This window comes from Cherax quadricarinatus, chromosome 5, assembly GCF_038502225.1.
Source record: "Cherax quadricarinatus isolate ZL_2023a chromosome 5, ASM3850222v1, whole genome shotgun sequence".
Lineage (NCBI taxonomy): Eukaryota > Metazoa > Arthropoda > Malacostraca > Decapoda > Parastacidae > Cherax > Cherax quadricarinatus.
This window is the reverse complement of record NC_091296.1, coordinates 6,138,725-6,158,508: the sequence shown is the minus strand read 5'-3', so window position 1 is coordinate 6,158,508 and position 19,784 is coordinate 6,138,725. Positions and strand designations below refer to the sequence as shown.

General features: G+C 43.3%; 1 protein-coding gene across 1 annotated transcript in view; it reads left to right on the top strand.

Annotated features, from left to right (window-relative positions):
* The first annotated feature begins 1,073 nt into the window (after positions 1-1,073).
* LOC128684625 (uncharacterized) overlaps positions 1,074-19,784 on the top strand; it is a 30,583-nt gene continuing 11,872 nt past the window's right edge. The window contains exons 1-5 of the mRNA XM_070104689.1: positions 1,074-1,236; positions 5,716-5,869; positions 8,799-8,930; positions 9,702-9,845; positions 16,089-16,340. Coding sequence (XP_069960790.1) covers positions 1,102-1,236; positions 5,716-5,869; positions 8,799-8,930; positions 9,702-9,845; positions 16,089-16,340 — 817 coding nt within the window. The 5' untranslated portion in view covers positions 1,074-1,101. The remainder of the gene's footprint in view (positions 1,237-5,715; positions 5,870-8,798; positions 8,931-9,701; positions 9,846-16,088; positions 16,341-19,784) is intronic.

Below are 19,784 nucleotides of genomic sequence, written 5' to 3'. Positions count from 1 at the left end.
ATACGTATAAAGATATATTTTTTCATTACTGTTAATGCAAAAATTTATAATTTTGCACCAAAAGAATCTTAGAAACCGTATTGTAACATTCGCAATTTATTTTAGCCTAATCCTACTAAATATATTTTAAATACGTTTACAATAATTTAATACTAAACAAACACAATGAAATATATTTTTTTCGTTAGGTTCAGAATTATTTTTGCGAAATTGTTGCATACACAAATTTTCGCTTGTCTTATATGGCAAGACGACCGTTGCTATTTATCGCAAGTTTTACATATTCGGCACGACATATATATATATATATATATATATATATATATATATATATATATATATATATATATATATATATATATATATATATATATATATATATATACATACATATATATATATATATATATATATATATATATATATATATATATATATATATATATATATATATATATATATATATACATATATATATATGGAGGCAGTGGAGATGGCATGTCTGAGGGGCAATTTGTGGTGTGAATATAATGCAGAGAATTCGTAGTTTGGAAATTAGGTGCGGGATTACCAAAACTATTATCCAGAGGGCTGAGGAAGGGTTGTTGAGGTGGTTCGGACATGTAGACAGAATGAAACTAAACATAATGACTTCGAGAGTGTATAAATCTGTAGTGGAGGGAAGGTGGGGTAGGGGTCGGTCTAGGAAGGGTTGGAGGGAGGGGGTAAACGAGGTTTTGTGTGCGAGGGGCTTGGACTTCCAGCAAGCATGCGTGAGCGTATTTAATAGGAGTGAATGGAGACAAATGGTTTTTAATACTTGACGTGCTGTTGGAGTGTGAGCAAAGTAACATTTATGAAGGGGTTCAGGGAAACCGGCAGGCCGGACTTGAGTCCTGGAGATGGGAAGTACAGTGCCTGCACTCTGAAGGAGGGGTGTTAATGTTGCAGTTTAAAAACTGTAGTGTAAAGCACCCTTCTGGCAAGACAGTGATGGAGTGAATGATGATGCAAGTTTTTCTTTTTCGGGCCACCCTACCTTGGTGGGAATCGGCCGATGTGTTAATAAAAAATAATAATATAAGTGGGTTCTCTCCCCAGATGACGAGTATTGGAGTGTTGGTGATGGTGTTGGTGGTGATGGTGGCTCGTGAGGGAGATTCTGTGGTCAAACAATCACAGTTTTTGAAGATAACTCAGACCCAGGGCGAAGGTACTGTCCTCTTTGAGAAAAAAGTAAGTATGGGTAAAACAATTCACTTTTTTCAGACATTAAATTATCACATGGCATAATTAGTAATATAACCCATAAAATGCCTGGTAGGTAGAAATGACAATGCCTAAGTTACGAGGCTAGTCCAAGGCCTAGTCACCGTCCTAAAGGTGTGACACACTAATTATTTTATTGTAAAATATATATATGCCCTCCTGTCCATCCTGTGGGCGTTAGTCAAAAGATTAGAGAGGTACATAATGGGTCCAGGGACTGGACCCCAAAGTTTTGATAGCTGAATCTTTTCGCAGACCAGAGTAAGTAAGTTTATTCAGGTATACACAAATAGTTACATAGAATTATCATACATAGCAGCATATGTGTAGAGAACCTAGGATAACCCAAAAAAGTCAGACAGAGTGACTTATTTCCATTGGGGTCCTTTTACCTTATTATTATAATATAAAGGTCATAATATTTTCTTATTATTCTATAATGAAGATAACATCTTATTATCATACTAAAAAGACTATCTACTACACGAGGGTCATTAAGACTATCTACAATACGAGGGTCATTACTAGGAATAAGGTAAAATTTACACGTATGTTAGCTAAAAAATAGAAAATCATTCTCCTCCCTTTCTGTAGCTACATTCATCAGACACCTTTTGGCACTCTTCTTGAACTGGTTCATGCTATGACTGGCTTTGACATGTGCGGGTAGTCTGTTCCATTCCTTTATTGCTGTACAATAAAAGGTGTTTGAAGCCTGGTCACTGACTGTGGTTACTACAAAGTTGTGCTCTCTCCCCCTAGTACTATGATTGCTTTGGTTCCCAACCTTGACAGAATTGACAGCAAGATATTCTGGACACTGTTTGTGAGCAATTTTATAAACATGATTTAGCTTCAGTTGTTTTACTCTGTCTTCAACATTCAGCATATCCAACTGCTGTAATTCATCCTGGCCTACATGTTCTCTTGGTCCCAGCCCCAGGATGAATCTTACGATTTTATTCTGGGTGATTTGCAGTCTATCTTTCAGTTTTTTTGTCAAGGCCGAGTACCATGAAGAGCAAGCGTAATCCATATGACACTGTATAACGGCCAGACATAGGGTCCTGCGAGCCTCAGTAGGTAGACACTGTGCTTGTCTATACAGGAACTTCAGTCTGGCATTCGCTTTCTTTACTACACTGTTCCCTATCAATTCTCCTGACATGCATGGGTCAAAGGGGATTCCCAGATATTTTACTGAGGGAACCGAAGTGATGTGCTTCCCATTACACTGGACATTAAAATTATTTACCCTTCTCAGTTTATGTTTCGTGCCAAAGAGAATGGCTTCAGTTTTCCCGAGGTGTAATGATAGTTTGTTGTCTACTAACCATTTGCTGCAGGACTCCAGCTCCAGTGTTAAAACATTAGCTATATCTTGTGGGTCTTTACCTGACACTAACAGGGCACTGTCATCTGCATACAGTAGGAGTTTGCACCTGACACTGATAGGCATGTCATTGACATAACATAAGAATAATAAGGGACCCAGAATACTACCTTGGGGAACTCCACATGTTATCGGCAGGGGTTCTGATTCCGTTTTGTTGATTTTGACTATTTGTCTCCTGTTGCTAAGGTAGGACTTAAACCAGTCTACAGAACTTATACCGATAGCTTGAAGTTTCTTAGGTGGCCCGGTGGCCTGGTGGCTAAAGCTCCCGCTTCACACACGGAGGGCCCGGGTTCGATTCCCGGCGAATGGAAACATTTCGACACGTTTCCTTACACCTGTTGTCCTGTTCACCTAGCAGCAAATAGGTACCTGGGTGTTAGTCGACTGGTGTGGGTCGCATCCTGGGGGACAAGATTAAGGACCCCAATGGAAATAAGTTAGACAGTCCTCGATGACGCACTGACTTTCTTGGGTTATCCTGGGTGGCTAACCCTCCGGGGTTAAAAATCCGAACAAAATCTTATCTTATCTTATATATTGTGGTTGACAGTATCGAAGGCCTTTTGCAGGTCTAAGGTTACCATACCTATGAGGTTCCCCTTTGACATTTCAGTTCTCAGGTAATCCTATCAGCAATTTGACACTGGAATTCTTAAAATGAAATGTCAATCATCATTTTTTTTCATAGTTAAGTTTTGTACATGATGAATTGATTAAATATTACATTATATTATCGAGATTGCATCAAATGTTGTGTACAATCATAAGGGCTTCCTTAAACTTTAAATTTTCGAAATTAGGCTTGGGTAAACGAGTTTAGTCTTAAATAACTATGTAATTAATTCATAATAAATTATATTTTTTGCCATGAATGGGATGTAACTTTCAAAACTTTGCCGTCATTATACTTTCAATCAACGTAGAGCAAAATGATCAGCTTGACAGATACTGTTATGAGTGAGTTCCGAGCAATTCATCCCATTTGTATATCAGCAATCACCAGACTTCAGCGTCACCTACAACACAGTCAGCAAGCAGCTTATGTGATGGTGACATAAACACCCATAATATAACCAAAACTATCTTGACCAGTGACCAGGGATGTGCTCTGTTGAGAATCTTGTGTCATCACATTAATGGATCAGACTGACCAAGGCTATGGGACTCGACATCTATCAAGGCTAAGGGACTTGATTCCTTCATCTGCCACTTTCTTCAGTATGTAATCTCTGTAATTTAGATCAGGTAACTTCACAGGGGCTCATTAATTAAATATTTATGTGGATAAGTAAAATAATACAATATGACAATTGTATTGTCAGAAAGAAAGGGGGGAGGCGGGAACATTTTTTCAGCGCTCTCAAGAAAAATTCGAAAAATTATGAAAATGAGTTATTCATATAGAAAAATAGCTTAACTCTTTGGCAACACAATGGTACAAGAATCAATGTTCTACAACGTTTCTACAAGAAATTATAGTCATTTATATCAGGTATGGTGGCGGCGATGTAGGTAGCGCGTCTGTTCTCAACCCATGTATTTTTTGGAATTTTTTCCTTGTTTTTTATCGCTTTTTCTTTGCATTATTCTTTCTAATATAATAATTGATTATTTGGCATCATATAAGAGTAGTTGGAGCTTATCAATAGACGTCTAGCCTATCGGGAAGCACCTAGGTACACTCGGCAGTGCTCCCTCTCCATACGGCGCCAGGTGAAATCACTTCATTATTACGCTTATATCAGCTTATGTATTAACTATACGGCTTATTTATCTATCAGAATTGATCTAATATGATATAATAATCACTGTAAATAACAAACAAACATGTTATATACTCTAGACTGAATAAAATAGGCCATAATATAGCGCGAGTCCACCAGCAATATCTCGATATAAAAAAGTTACTCCTCGTCTCCATGTTGTATTGTTTGGTCTGTGAGTGAGAGAAATCGATGTTTTGAAGAGGATAACTGCACTAGAACATCAGTTTACTAAGAAATACACCGAAACAAACGCGATTTTCGCGAAAAAAACAAAAAAAAATTTTGACGGTAGGCCTGCCGGCGTTCTAGGCCTATATATCGGAAGTAACTTATTCACTTATTTCGCTAACCAGCACCATTATTAATGATTGTATTGAAATGATTTTCACAGACAATATAAAACAAAGTGTGTTTTAAATTTTAATGATAGATTTTTTGGAATATCTCAAATATTTTTGATTTTGTGGGGGGTAAAAGGCAGATATTTTGGTGAATGCCAAAAATTCTGTCAAATGTATTTTTTTTTTACCATGATAATAAGATATATTAGATGAAATGGCAATGTAAAAAATTCGTGCTAGTTGTATTCTAACAGTTGGGAATGTCGGAAGTGCCACTCGTAGTGCCACTCGTAGTGCCAATTTGTCGGGATGCTGCCATATATCAAAATTATGTTAATATTTTTTTTCTATGTTGTTTGTTGGCCAATCATACTGAAACTTTGTCACATTAAACTATATATGCACCTCTAAAAGTACACCAAAAATAAAATAAATCGGTTGAAAAAAAATATATATTCCCGCCTCCCCCTTAAAGAAAAGCTTCCTGTTTGGTAGAGTATTACAGGAAAATTATTTAAGGAAAGCTGTCCTGTAATAGTGTGACTAAAAAAATAATCCTGTTTGGTGCAGTATGAAAGGAAAACTGTTCTGTTGGGATGCAGCATCTCAGAAAACCATCTTGTGTTTGACAGGTAAACTGTTGGATTTTGTTCTTACAGTGTAATAATAATAATAATATCTTTATTTACTACGAGTACATGTACAAGGTATACAGTCCTAGCTGACAACAATGACATATTACTATATAGAAAGCCCCTTGTTATGCTCCGCATGTCGGGCAAATTAGGTCAGTGTCCCAGGATGCGACTCACACCAGTCGACTAACACCCAGGTACCCATTTTACTGATGGGGAACATAGACAACAGGTGGGCAACAGAATTCTGGTGAGGTATCCGATTTCATGAACACAAAAATATAGTTGAGTTACTTGTTGTGCAGGTAGCTACAGTACTGGAGTGTGCAGCAGTGTGTGCCCAGTTGTCTGGTGTAGGCTACAACTTGGCACTCTCTCCTGGGGCACCCCAGGATTGTCTCGTCCTTGGCACTCACACCAACACCACCGTCAACGGCAATTACACCTTCTACTGTGGAGGTAAATGTATTAGTGTTTCTTTTGTCACATTTCTCTTAGTACTGCTTTACTGTCACTAGTATTGGTCCGGTGTCCCATGTTTCACTGTCGTTCGTATTGTGTGGATGCTCCTTGTTCTGCCTTGCTATCTCCAGTACCGTAATAGACACCCCACGCTAACACCATCGCAGACAGTGGAGGTGGTGTCTGGAGTGGCTCTCAATCTACCTAGTCTTTCACTACAGCTCCCAGTGTTGTCCTACTACTTTCACATCTAGACCTATTTTTATACAAATACATATATAACAGTATCGAACAACCATGCGTCCAGTGTACCCTTAGTCTTGTTGGAGTTTTGTCAGAAGGGGGATACTGTATTAGCTGTGGTACCTGTTAGTATCACATTATTTCATTATCTCCAAATATATATTTATTAAGAGGACTCCACTAGCAATAGTGAGGATATATTACCAAAAACAACTGGTGGGAGCTCCATTGTTGGTGCTAGGGAGGATAGGAATAAGACAGGGAAACATGCACCAACAGGGAATACAGTCACAGAAACCCAAGGCAAACGGAAACCAAGCCTGTGCACATACTATGCACTTGGTATCTGCAGACATGGGAAATCTGGAAAAACAGACGGGACGTGCAACTTTGACCACCCTAGAAAATGCCGTGCCCATATGACAACAGGAAAATGCAAACTCCCTTCCTGTAAGCTTTTTCACCCTGAAATGTGTACCTCTTCAGTACAGGAAAGACTGTGCTATAACTTAAATTGCCAGGCACACTATCTAAAGGGTACAAAAAGATACAAAACATCCAGGCTATGGGAAAACCTGGGTAGCCACAGCCACTCAAGAGGGAGAGGTTTTTTAGTGCCAGGAAGGAAAAAAAAAACTGGCAGGAAATGCCAAATCAAAGTCGAGAACAACGTCCAGTATTGGGCCCCTACTTAAACAAGATGTGTCCTACACAGATGACAGCAAGGAAATGAGTGAGCTACTCAAGTCCCAATATGACTCAGTTTTTAGCAAGCCGCTAACCAGGCTGAGAGTCGAAGATCAAAATGAATTTTTTATGAGAAAGCCACAAAATTTGGTTAACACAAGCCTATCCGATGTTATCCTGACGCCAAATGACTTCGAACAGGCGATAAATGACATGCCCATGCACTCTGCCCCAGGGCCAGACTCATGGAACTCCGTGTTCATCAAGAACTGCAAGAAGCCCCTATCACGAGCCTTTTCCATCCTATGGAGAGGGAGCATGGACACGGGGGTCGTCCCACAGTTACTAAAAACAACAGACATAGCCCCACTCCACAAAGGGGGCAGTAAAGCAACAGCAAAGAACTACAGACCAATAGCACTAACATCCCATATCATAAAAATCTTTGAAAGGGTCCTAAGAAGCAAGATCACCACCCATCTAGAAACCCATCAGTTACACAACCCAGGGCAACATGGGTTTAGAACAGGTCGCTCCTGTCTGTCTCAACTATTGGATCACTACGACAAGGTCCTAAATGCACTAGAAGATAAAAAGAATGCAGATGTAATATGTACAGACTTTGCAAAAGCCTTTGACAAGTGTGACCATGGCGTAATAGCGCACAGAATGCGTGCTAAAGGAATAACAGGAAAAGTCGGTCGATGGATCTATAATTTCCTCACTAACAGAACACAGAGAGTAGTCGTCAACAGAGTAAAGTCCGAGGCAGCTACGGTGAAAAGCTCTGTTCCACAAGGCACAGTACTCGCTCCCATCTTGTTCCTCATCCTCATATCCGACATAGACAAGGATGTCAGCCACAGCACCGTGTCTTCCTTTGCAGATGACACCCGAATCTGCATGACAGTGTCTTCCATTGCAGACACTGCAAGGCTCCAGGCGGACATCAACCGAATCTTTCAGTGGGCTGCAGAAAACAATATGAAGTTCAACGATGAGAAATTTCAATTACTCAGATATGGTAAACACGAGGAAATTAAATCTTCATCAGAGTACAAAACAAATTCTGGCCACAAAATAGAGCGAAACACCAACGTCAAAGACCTGGGAGTGATCATGTCGGAGGATCTCACCTTCAAGAACCATAACATTGTATCAATCGCATCTGCTAGAAAAATGACAGGATGGATAATGAGAACCTTCAAAACTAGGGAGGCCAAGCCCATGATGACACTCTTCAGGTCACTTGTTCTATCTAGGCTGGAATATTGCTGCACACTAACAGCACCTTTCAAGGCAGGTGAAATTGCTGACCTAGAAAATGTACAGAGAACCTTCACGGCGCGCATAACGGAGATAAAACACCTCAATTACTGGGAGCGCTTGAGGTTCCTAAACCTGTATTCCCTGGAATGCAGACGGGAGAGATACATGATTATATACACCTGGAAAATCCTAGAGAAACTAATACCGAACTTGCACACGAAAATCACTCACTACGAAAGCAAAAGACTTGGCAGACGATGCAACATCCCCCCAATGAAAAGCAGGGGTGTCACTAACACGTTAAGAGACCATACAATAAGTGTCAGGGGCCCGAGACTGTTCAACTGCCTCCCAGCATACATAAGGGGGATTACCAACAGACCCCTGGCAGTCTTCAAGCTGGCACTGGACAAGCACCTAAAGTCGGTTCCTGACCAGCCGGGCTGTGGCTCGTACGTTGGTTTGAGTGCAGCCAGCAGCAACAGCCTGGTTGATCAGGCTCTGATCCACCATGAGGCCTGGTCACAGACCGGGCCGCGGGGGCGTTGACCCCCGGAACTCTCTCCAGGTAAACTCCAGGTACGTTAATTTTACAGTATGTTCTAGCCTGGATCATAGCCCGTTATTCCATACTAACGCTGCTGTTTCTATATTAATCTTACTCTCACCCCCCTTCCTGACCACTCACCTCCTGATGTTCCACTGACTACTGCCGTTGTTTCCACAGACTGTAAGACCCTGGGTCAATCTTGTACCCAGAACAGTGACTGTACAACACTGGAGCCTCTGGCCAGTTGCAGCGGTGGCGTCTGTTCCTGTCCGCCAGCGTACAGTGTTTCAGGAACGCAGTGCATAATGGGTATGAATATCTGTATAATATATTTAGTATGATGAACAGGACATTTTTCGTGTTACTAGTTTGTGTTAGAGTGCTTACTGTTATGGAAGCGACCTAGAACAGTCAACCAACTCCAGGTTTCTATTTACTGCTAAGTAAATAAGCAGCAGGTGTGAGACTTACTTATATGTTTGGGTTTGCCAAGAAATCGAGTCCTCATCCTTGTCATTTAAGTCAAGTGCATCCCATTTTGCTTAGCATTTGATAGTAAGCATAGAAACATCAAGTTACAAGCAAAATGTTGATAATACGCACCATGGATGTTTTTACCCTCCTTCCCTAATTGTGTCGAAGGATCAGGCATTTGGCGATAGTTAGTTAAATATCTATATTATGCGCCCAATACTCATCCTGTGGACGATAGTCAAAAGATTACAGAGGTACATAAAGGGTCCAGGGACTGGATCGCAAACTTTTGATAGTTACTTTCCTTTTCTCATTCTGGTGTAGTAGAAATATAAACTTTTGTAGTGATGTATAAGCTTGTGCATTATATAAACATTGGAACTAATCTATAACATAACATCTAACATGAACACAATATTAATGAAATCAATTGATCACAGTTCAAATTATATCTTTCATTATTTCAAAGTTATAAGCAAATTTTAAGGAAAGGGGACATCTCCCCGCTATTTACGTCATAAATGAATTATTAGTTATTTTTTTCTTCGGACTGTTCAGTTCCCATCCTGGTTGATAGGTGTTGATAAAATTCTCTTGTGTTGCCAGTGCCAGTGGGGTTGGGTGGCACCTGTGTTGTGAATGCCCAGTGCCAAGCAAATACCATGAACTCTACATGTAATCCAAGCAACATGACATGTGTGTGTCAGCCTCACTTCAACGTCAACGCTTCGGGGAATGGCTGCCTATTTGGTGAGACATGTTTCTTATTTCAGTTAGTTTTTTTATTATATTTACTAGAGATATTGAACTCCTCTTGGGAGGTACCTGGATGCCGGTGAAGTCTCTTCATCCACGGAACTCCCTCCAAGTACTCTGACCTCTAAGGGTTTAGCGTTTTCCCTCCATAATTAAAAATATAAAAAATGTATATATTTGTGAGTTTTAAGGCACAGGGCCAGGAGCTCCGACTCAACCCTAGCAACAGTAAATAAGTAAGGTGATTACAGATAAGTGCATAATTTGTGTCGAGTGAATGATGTGTTAGGATTGCATTTAATTAGTTACCATTCTGTCCTAGGCACATATCGAATAGAACTAGGCCTAGTCTGTGTGGTTTTGTGTGTTTACCTGGAGTTTACCTGGAGAGAGTTCCGAGGGTCAACGCCCCCGCGGCCCGGTCTGTGACCAGGCCTCCTGGTGGATCAGAGCCTGGTCAACCAGGCTGTTGCTGCTGGCTGCACGCAAACCAACGTACGAGCCACAGCCCGGCTGGTCAGGAACTGACTTTAGGTGCTTGTCCAGTGCCAGCTTGAAGACTGCCAGGGGTCTGTTGGTAATCCCCCTTATGTATGCTGAGAGGCAGTTGAACAGTCTCGGGCCCCTGACACTTATTGTATGGTCTCTTAACGTGCTAGTGACACCCCTGCTTTTCATTGGGGGGATGTTGCATCGTCTGCCAAGTCTTTTGCTTTCGTAGTGAGTGATTTTCGTGTGCAAGTTCGGTACTAGTCCGTCTAGGATTTTCCAGATGTATATAATCATGTATCTCTCCCGCCTGCGTTCCAGGGAATACAGGTTTAGGAACCTCAAGCGCTCCCAGTAATTGAGGTGTTTTATCTCCATTATGCGCGCCGTGAAGGTTCTCTGTACATTTTCTAGGTCAGCAATTTCACCTGCCTTGAAAGGTGCTGTTAGTGTGCAGCAATATTCCAGCCTAGATAGAACAAGTGACCTGAAGAGTGTCATCATGGGCTTGGCCTCCCTAGTTTTGAAGGTTCTCATTATCCATCCTGTCATTTTTCTAGCAGATGCGATTGATACAATGTTATGGTCCTTGAAGGTGAGATCCTCCGACATGATCACTCCCAGGTCTTTGACGTTGGTGTTTCGCTCTATTTTGTGGCCAGAATTTGTTTTGTACTCTGATGAAGATTTAATTTCCTCGTGTTTACCATATCTGAGTAATTGAAATTTCTCATCGTTGAACTTCATATTGTTTTCTGCAGCCCACTGAAAGATTCGGTTGATGTCCGCCTGGAGCGGACATCATTGCAGTGTCTGCAATGGAAGACACTGTCATGCAGATTCGGGTGTCATCTGCAAAGGAAGACACGGTGCTGTGGCTGACATCCTTGTCTATGTCGGATATGAGGATGAGGAACAAGATGGGAGCGAGTACTGTGCCTTGTGGAACAGAGCTTTTCACCGTAGCTGCCTCGGACTTTACTCTGTTGACGACTACTCTCTGTGTTCTGTTAGTGAGGAAATTATAGATCCATCGACCGACTTTTCCTGTTATTCCTTTAGCACGCATTTTGTGCACTATTACGCCATGGTCACACTTGTCGAAGGCTTTTGCAAAGTCTGTATATATTACATCTGCATTCTTTTTATCTTCTAGTGCATTTAGGACCTTGTCGTAGTGATCCAATAGTTGAGACAGACAGGAGCGACCTGTTCTAAACCCATGTTGCCCTGGGTTGTGAAACTGATGGGTTTCTAGATGGGTGGTGATCTTCCTTCTTAGGACCCTTTCAAAGATTTTTATGATATTGGATGTTAGTGCTATCGGTCTGTAGTTCTTTGCTGTTGCTTTTCTGCCCCCTTTGTGGAGTGGGGCTATGTCTGTTGATTTTAGTAACTGTGGGACGACCCCCGTGTCCATGCTCCCTCTCCATAGGATGGAAAAGGCTCGTGATAGGGGCTTCTTGCAGTTCTTGATGAACACGGAGTTCCATGAGTCTGGCCCTGGGGCAGAGTGCATGGGCATGTCATTTATCGCTTGTTCGAAGTCATTTGGCGTCAGGATAACATCTGATAGGCTTGTGTTAACCAAATTTTGTGGCTCTCTCATAAAAAATTCATTTTGATCTTCGACTCTCAGTCTGGTTAGCGGCTTGCTAAAAACTGAGTCATATTGGGACTTGAGTAGCTCACTCATTTCCTTGCTGTCATCTGTGTAGGACCCATCTTGTTTAAGTAGGGACCCAATACTGGATGTTGTTCTCGACTTTGATTTAGCATAGGAAAAGAAATACTTTGGGTTTCTTTCGATTTCATTTATGGCTTTTAGTTCTTCCCGCGATTCCTGACTCCTATAAGATTCCTTTAGCTTGAGTTCGATGCTTGCTATTTCTCTGACCAGTGTCTCCCTACGCATTTCAGATATATTGACCTCTTTTAGCCGCTCTGTTATTCTTTTCCGTCGCCTGTAAAGGGAGCGCCTGTCTCTTTCTATTTTATATCTACTCCTCCTTTTTCTTAGAGGAATAAGCCTTGTGCATACATCGAGTGCCACCAAGTTAATCTGTTCTAGGCATAAGTTGGGGTCTGTGTTGCTTAGTATATCTTCCCAGCTTATATCGGTTAGGACTTGGTTTACTTGGTCCCACTTTATGTTTTTGTTATTGAAGTTGAATTTGGTGAATGCTCCCTCGTGACTAGTCTCCTTATGTCGGTCTGGGGCTCCACGCATACATGTCTGAACCTCAATTATGTTGTGATCTGAGTATATTGTTTTTGATATGGTGACATTTCCTATCAGATCATCATTGTTAGTGAAGATGAGGTCTAATGTATTCTCCAGTCTAGTAGGCTCTATTATTTGCTGGTTTAAATTGAATTTTGTGCAGAGATTTAAAAGCTCGTGTGAGTGTGAGTTTTCATCAGAGCTGCCTCCTGGTGTTGTTACTGCAACAATATTATTTGCTATATTCCTCCACTTTAGGTGCCTTAAGTTGAAATCCCCCAGGAGCAAGATGTTGGGTGCAGGAGCTGGAAGATTTTCCAGACAGTGGTCAATTTTTAACAGCTGTTCCTGGAATTGCTGGGATGTTGCATCCGGAGGCTTGTAGACTACCACAATGACTAGGTTTTGGTTCTCGACCTTTACTGCTAAAACTTCCACTACATCATTTGAGGCATTTAGCAGTTCTGTGCAAACAAGTGACTCTGCAATGTACAGGCCAACCCCCCCCCCCTTTTGCCTGTTCACTCTGTCACATCTGTATAGGTTGTAACCTGGGATCCATATTTCGTTGTCCAATTGATCCTTTATGTGGGTCTCAGTGAAAGCCGCGAACATTGCCTTTGCCTCTGCAAGCAGTCCACGGATGAAAGGTATTTTGTTGTTTGTTGCTGGCTTTAGACCCTGTATATTTGCAAAGAAGAATGTCATCGGACTGGTGGTATTGTTGGTACTAGGGGGGGATTTTTTTTCCGGCATTAGTATCTGTATCTGTTGGTTTGGAGTGGAGGCCATCGACTGTGGTTCCATTCCAGGAATGACTGGATTTGGTGTACGATTTCTGCCATTTCCTGCCAGTTTTTTTTCCTTCCTGGCACTAAAAAACCTCTCCCTCTTGAGTGGCTGTGGCTACCCAGGTTTTCCCATGGCCTGGATGTTTTGTATCTTTTTGTACCCTTTAGATGGTGTGCCTGGCAATTTAAGTTATAGCACAGTCTTTCCTGAACTGAAGAGGTACACATTTCAGGGTGAAAAAGCTTACAGGAAGGGAGTTTGCATTTTCCTGTTGTCATATGGGCATGGCATTTTCTAGGGTGGTCATAGCAAGCCGCTAACCAGACTGAGAGTCGAAGATCAAAATTAATTTTTTATGAGAGAGCCACAAAATTTGATTAACACAAGCCTATCCGATGTTATCCTGACGCCAAATGACTTCGAACAGGCGATAAATGACATGCCCATGCACTCTGCCCCAGGGCCAGACTCGTGGAACTCTGTGTTCATCAAGAACTGCAAGAAGCCCCTATCACGAGCTTTTACCATCCTATGGAGAGGGAGCATGGACACGGGGGTCGTCCCACAGTTACTAAAAACAACAGACATAGCCCCACTCCACAAAGGGGGCAGTAAAGCAACAGCAAAGAACTACAGACCAATAGCACTAACATCCCATATCATAAAAATCTTTGAAAGGGTCCTAAGAAGCAAGATCACCACGCATCTAGAAACCCATCAGTTACACAACCCAGGGCAACATGGGTTTAGAACAGGTCGCTCCTGTCTGTCTCAACTATTGGACCACTACGACAAGGTCCTAAATGCACTAGAAGACAAAAAGAATGCAGATGTAATATATACAGACTTTGCAAAAGCCTTCGACAAGTGTGACCATGGCGTAATAGCGCACAAAATGCGTGCTAAAGGAATAACAGGAAAAGTCGGTCGATGGATCTATAATTTCCTCACTAACAGAACACAGAGAGTAGTCGTCAACAGAGTAAAGTCCGAGGCAGCTACGGTGAAAAGCTCTGTTCCACAAGGCACAGTACTCGCTCCCATCTTGTTCCTCATCCTTATATCCGACATAGACAAGGATGTCAGCCACAGCACCGTGTCTTCCTTTGCAGATGACACCCGAATCTGCATGACAGTGTCTTCCATTGCAGACACTGCAAAGCTCCAGGCAGACATCAACCAAATCTTTCAGTGGGCTGCAGAAAACAATATGAAGTTCAACGATGAGAAATTTCAATTACTCAGATATGGTAAACATGAGGAAATTAAATCTTCATCAGAGTACAAAACAAATTCTGGCCACAAAATAGAGCGAAACACCAACGTCAAAGACTTGGGAGTGATCGTGTCGGAGGATCTCACCTTCAAGGACCATAACATTGTATCAATCGCATCTGCTAGAAAAATGACAGGATGGATAATGAGAACCTTCAAAACTAGGGAGGCCAAGCCCATGATGACACTCTTCAGGTCACTTGTTCTATCTAGGCTGGAATATTGCTGCACACTAACAGCACCTTTCAAGGCAGGTGAAATTGCCGACCTAGAAAATGTACAGAGAACTTTCACGGCGCGCATAACGGAGATAAAACACCTCAATTATTGGGAGCGCTTGAGGTTCCTAAACCTGTATTCCCTGGAACGCAGGAGGGAGAGATACATGATTATATACACCTGGAAAATCCTAGAGGGACTAGTACCGAACTTGCACACGAAAATCACTCATTACGAAAGCAAAAGACTTGGCAGACGATGCACCATCCCCCCAATGAAAAGCAGGGGTGTCACTAGCACGTTAAGAGACCATACAATAAGTGTCAGGGGCCCGAGACTGTTCAACTGCCTCCCAGCACACATAAGGGGGATTACCAACAGACCCCTGGCAGTCTTCAAGCTGGCACTGGACAAGCACCTAAAGTCAGTTCCGGATCAGCCGGGCTGTGGCTCGTATGTTGGTTTGCGTGCAGCCAGCAGCAACAGCCTGGTTGATCAGGCTCTGATCCACCAGGAGGCCTGGTCTCAGACCGGGCCGCGGGGGCGTTGACCCCCGGAACTCTCTCCAGGTAAACTCCAGGTATAGTTGCACGTCCCGTCTGTTTTTCCAGATTTCCCATGTCTGCAGATACCAAGTGCATAGTATGTGCACAGGCTTGGTTTCCGTTTGCATTGGGTTTCTGTGACTGTATTCCCTGTTGGTGCATGTTTCCCTGTCTTATTCCTATCCTCCCTAGCACCAACAATGGAGCTCCCACCAGTTGTTTTTGTGTGTGTGTATACAGTGTTATTGTATATGTGTTTATGTTACCTGTTAGAGGGGGTTTGCCCTGCCGCCCAACTCTACATTACCAGCATAAACTCCAGATAACTGTCAGCAAGCTTAGCATGTGTACTGCTCTTCTACATGTGTCTCAGAATGTTCTGCTGCTGGGTTTAGCTCTGGCTCTTTTTGTACAACTCAAGAAGTACTTCTCCAGAGCTATTCTTCAACTGTTCCTTCTCTCCTCCTCACTCCTAGTGGATCCTAACCTGTCAGTCCCTTCGATTTGATTCAGAGGGGTTGCAAAGTTAGTGCTAGTTATCAATATGTTTTAGGTGTGTTCTGTATGCCTATGTATGTATTATATATATGAAGTCTTAAATAAAGTTAAAAAAAATAAGTACATAAACATATGAAAACAAACGCAGATTTTAACCTGGATAAGTAAGATAAAAAAATCTCTATTTTTTTCCAGATTACGCAGGTTATGGCTTCACCTCATACAATGGTCGCTATGTGTACCACTTAGTGGGCGGTCCGACACCTTCCACCTGGAACTATGCATTCGTCTTCTGCACGTGGATCATGTCCAGGATGTTCATACCTCGTAATTCCGCTGAATGGGACTGGATGGAACAGACGACAAGAACCTTCTTAGACACATACGTTTACTTCCCTATCAATGACAAGTCTAATGAGGGCAACCCAGTGTGGAACAATGGCACAAGTGAGGGGAAAAATGGGGTGATGAGTGAACGTATTGGTTTATTATAAGGGGGTGATGTTTACTGTATGAGAGATACATGCTGGCTATCGTTAGAATAATGTGCGCTATTTTAGTGTGTGTGTGTGTGTGTGTGCTCCCCTATTTGTAGTTGAAGGGGTTGATTCTCAGCTCATCACCCTGCCTCTTAACTTTCTACTCTTCAGACTTACTCCCTCTTAGCCTCGTGGGCCCTATCGTACCTGTTCTTACAACTAATGTGTGTGGGTGTGTATTCCACCTCTCAACTTGCCACTTGCCAAATTCAGAACTGGAATAATATTTGTAGGTCTCTGGGCTACAGGTACTGTGAGGGGCCCCGGGCCTTACAGGTACTGTGAGGCCTCTGGGCTACAGGTACTGTGAGAACCCTGGGTTACAGTTACTGTGAGGGGCCCCGGGGCTACAGGTACTGCGAGGGGCCCGGGACTACAGGTACTGTGAGGGGCCCCAGGGCTACAGGTACTGTGAGGGGCCCCAGGGCTACAGGTACTGTGAAGGGCCCCGGGGCTATAGGTACTGAGGGGCCCCAGGGCTACAGGTACTGTGAGGGCCCCGGAGCTACAGGTACTGTGAGGGGCCCCGGGGCTACAGGTACTGTGAGGGGCCCCAGGGCTACAGGTACTGAGGGGCCCCGGGGCTACAGGTACTGTGAGGGGCCCGGGACTACAGGTACTGTGAGGGGCCCCGGGGCTACAGGTACTGTGAGGGGCCCGGGACAACAGATACTGTGAAGGGCCCCGGAGCCACAGGTACTGTGAGGTGCCCCAGGGCTACAGGTACTGTGAGGGGCCGGGGACTACAGGTACTGTGAGGGGCCCCGGGGCTACAGGTACTGTGAGGGACTCCAGGGCTACAGGTACTGTGAGGGGCCCCGGAGCTACAGGTACTGTGAGGGGCCCCAGGGCTACAGGTACTGTGAGGGGCCCCCAGGGCTACAGGTACTGTGAGGGGCCCCAGGGCTGCAAGTACTGTGAGGGACCCCACGGCTACAGGTACCTGGAGTTTACCTGGAGAGAGTTCCGGGGGTCAACGCCCCCGCGGCCCGGTCTGTGACCAGGCCTCCTGGTGGATCAGAGCCTGATCAACCAGACTGTTGCTGCTGGCTGCACGCAAACCAACGTACGAGCCACAGCCCGGCTGGTCAGGAACCGACTTTAGGTGCTTGTCCAGTGCCAGCTTGAAGACTGCCAGGGGTCTGTTGGTAATCCCCCTTATGTATGCTGGGAGGCAGTTGAACAGTCTCGGGCCCCTGACACTTATTGTATGGTCTCTTAACGTGCTAGTGACACCCCTGCTTTTCATTGGGGGGATGTTGCATCGTCTGCCAAGTCTTTTGCTTTCGTAGTGAGTGATTTTCGTGTGCAAGTTCGGTACTAGTCCCTCTAGGATTTTCCAGGTGTATATAATCATGTATCTCTCCCGCCTACATTCCAGGGAATACAGGTTTAGGAACCTCAAGCACTCCCAGTAATTGAGGTGTTTTATCTCCGTTATGCGTGCCGTGAAGGTTCTCTGTACATTTTCTAGGTCAGCAATTTCACCTGCCTTGAAAGGTGCTGTTAGTGTGCAGCAATATTCCAGCCTAGATAGAACAAGTGACCTGAAGAGTGTCATCATGGGCTTGGCATCCCTAGTTTTGAAGGTTCTCATTATCCATCCTGTCATTTTTCTAGCAGATGTGATTGATGCAATGTTATGGTCCTTGAAGGTGAGATCCTCCGACATGATCACTCCCAGGTCTTTGACGTTGGTGTTTCGCTCTATTTTGTGGCCAGAATTTGTTTTGTACTCTGATGAAGATTTAATTTCCTCGTGTTTACCATATCTGAGTAATTGAAATTTCTCATCGTTGAACTTCATATTGTTTTCTGCAGCCCACTGAAAGATTTGGTTGATGTCCGCCTGGAGCCTTGCAGTGTCTGCAATGGAAGACACTGTCATGCAGATTCGGGTGTCATCTGCAAAGGAAGACACGGTGCTGTGGCTGACATCCTTGTCTATGTCGGATATGAGGATGAGGAACAAGATGGGAGCGAGTACTGTGCCTTGTGGAACAGAGCTTTTCACCGTAGCTGCCTCGGACTTTACTCTGTTGACGACTACTCTCTGTGTTCTGTTAGTGAGGAAATTATAGATCCATCGACCGACTTTTCCTGTTATTCCTTTAGCACGCATTTTGTGCGCTATTACGCCATGGTCACACTTGTCGAAGGCTTTTGCAAAGTCTGTATATATTACATCTGCATTCTTTTTGTCTTCTAGTGCATTTAGGACCTTGTCGTAGTGATCCAGTAGTTGAGACAGACAGGAGCGACCTGTTCTAAACCCATGTTGCCCTGGGTTGTGTAACTGATGGGTTTCTAGATGGGTGGTGATCTTGCTTCTTAGGATATGATATGGGATGTTAGTGCTATCGGTCTGTAGTACTTTGCTGTTGCTTTACTGCCCCCTTTGTGGAGTGGGGCTATGTCTGTTGATTTTAGTAACTGTGGGACGACCCCCGTGTCCATGCTCCCTCTCCATAGAATGGAAAAGGCTCGTGATAGGGGCTTCTTGCAGTTCTTGATGAACACGGAGTTCCATAAGTCTGGCCCTGGGGCAGAGTGCATGGGCATGTCATTTATCGCCTGTTCGAAGTCATTTGGCGTCAGGATAACATCGGATAGGCTTGTGTTAACCAAATTTTGTGGCTCTCTCATAAAAAATTCATTTTGATCTTCGACTCTCAGTCTGGTTAGCGGCTTGCTAAAAACTGAGTCATATTGGGACTTGAGTAGCTCACTCATTTCCTTGCTGTCATCTGTGTAGGACCCATCTTGTTTAAGTAGGAGCCCAATACTGGACGTTGTTCTCGACTTTGATTTGGCATAGGAGAAGAAATACTTTGGGTTTCTTTCGATTTCATTTATGGCTTTTAGTTCTTCCCGCGATTCCTGACTCCTATAAGATTCCTTTAGCTTGAGTTCGATGCTTGCTATTTCTCTGACCAGTGTCTCCCTACGCATTTCAGATATATTGACCTCTTTTAGCCGCTCTGTTCTTTTTTTCTGTCGCCTGTAAAGGGAGCGCCTGTCTCTTTCTATTTTACATCTACTCCTCCTTTTTCTTAGAGGAATAAGCCTTGTGCATACATCGAGTGCCACCAAGTTAATCTGTTCTAGGCATAAGTTGGGGTCTGTGTTGCTTAGTATATCTTCCCAGCTTATATCGGTTAGGATTTGGTTTACTTGGTCCCCCTTATGGTTTTGTTATTGAAGTTGAATTTGGTGAATGCTCCCTCGTGACTAGTCTCATTATGTCGGTCTGGGGCTCCACGCATACATGTCTGAACCTCAATTATGTTGTGATCTGAGTATATTGTTTTTGATATGGTGACATTTCATATCAGATCATCATTGTTAGTGA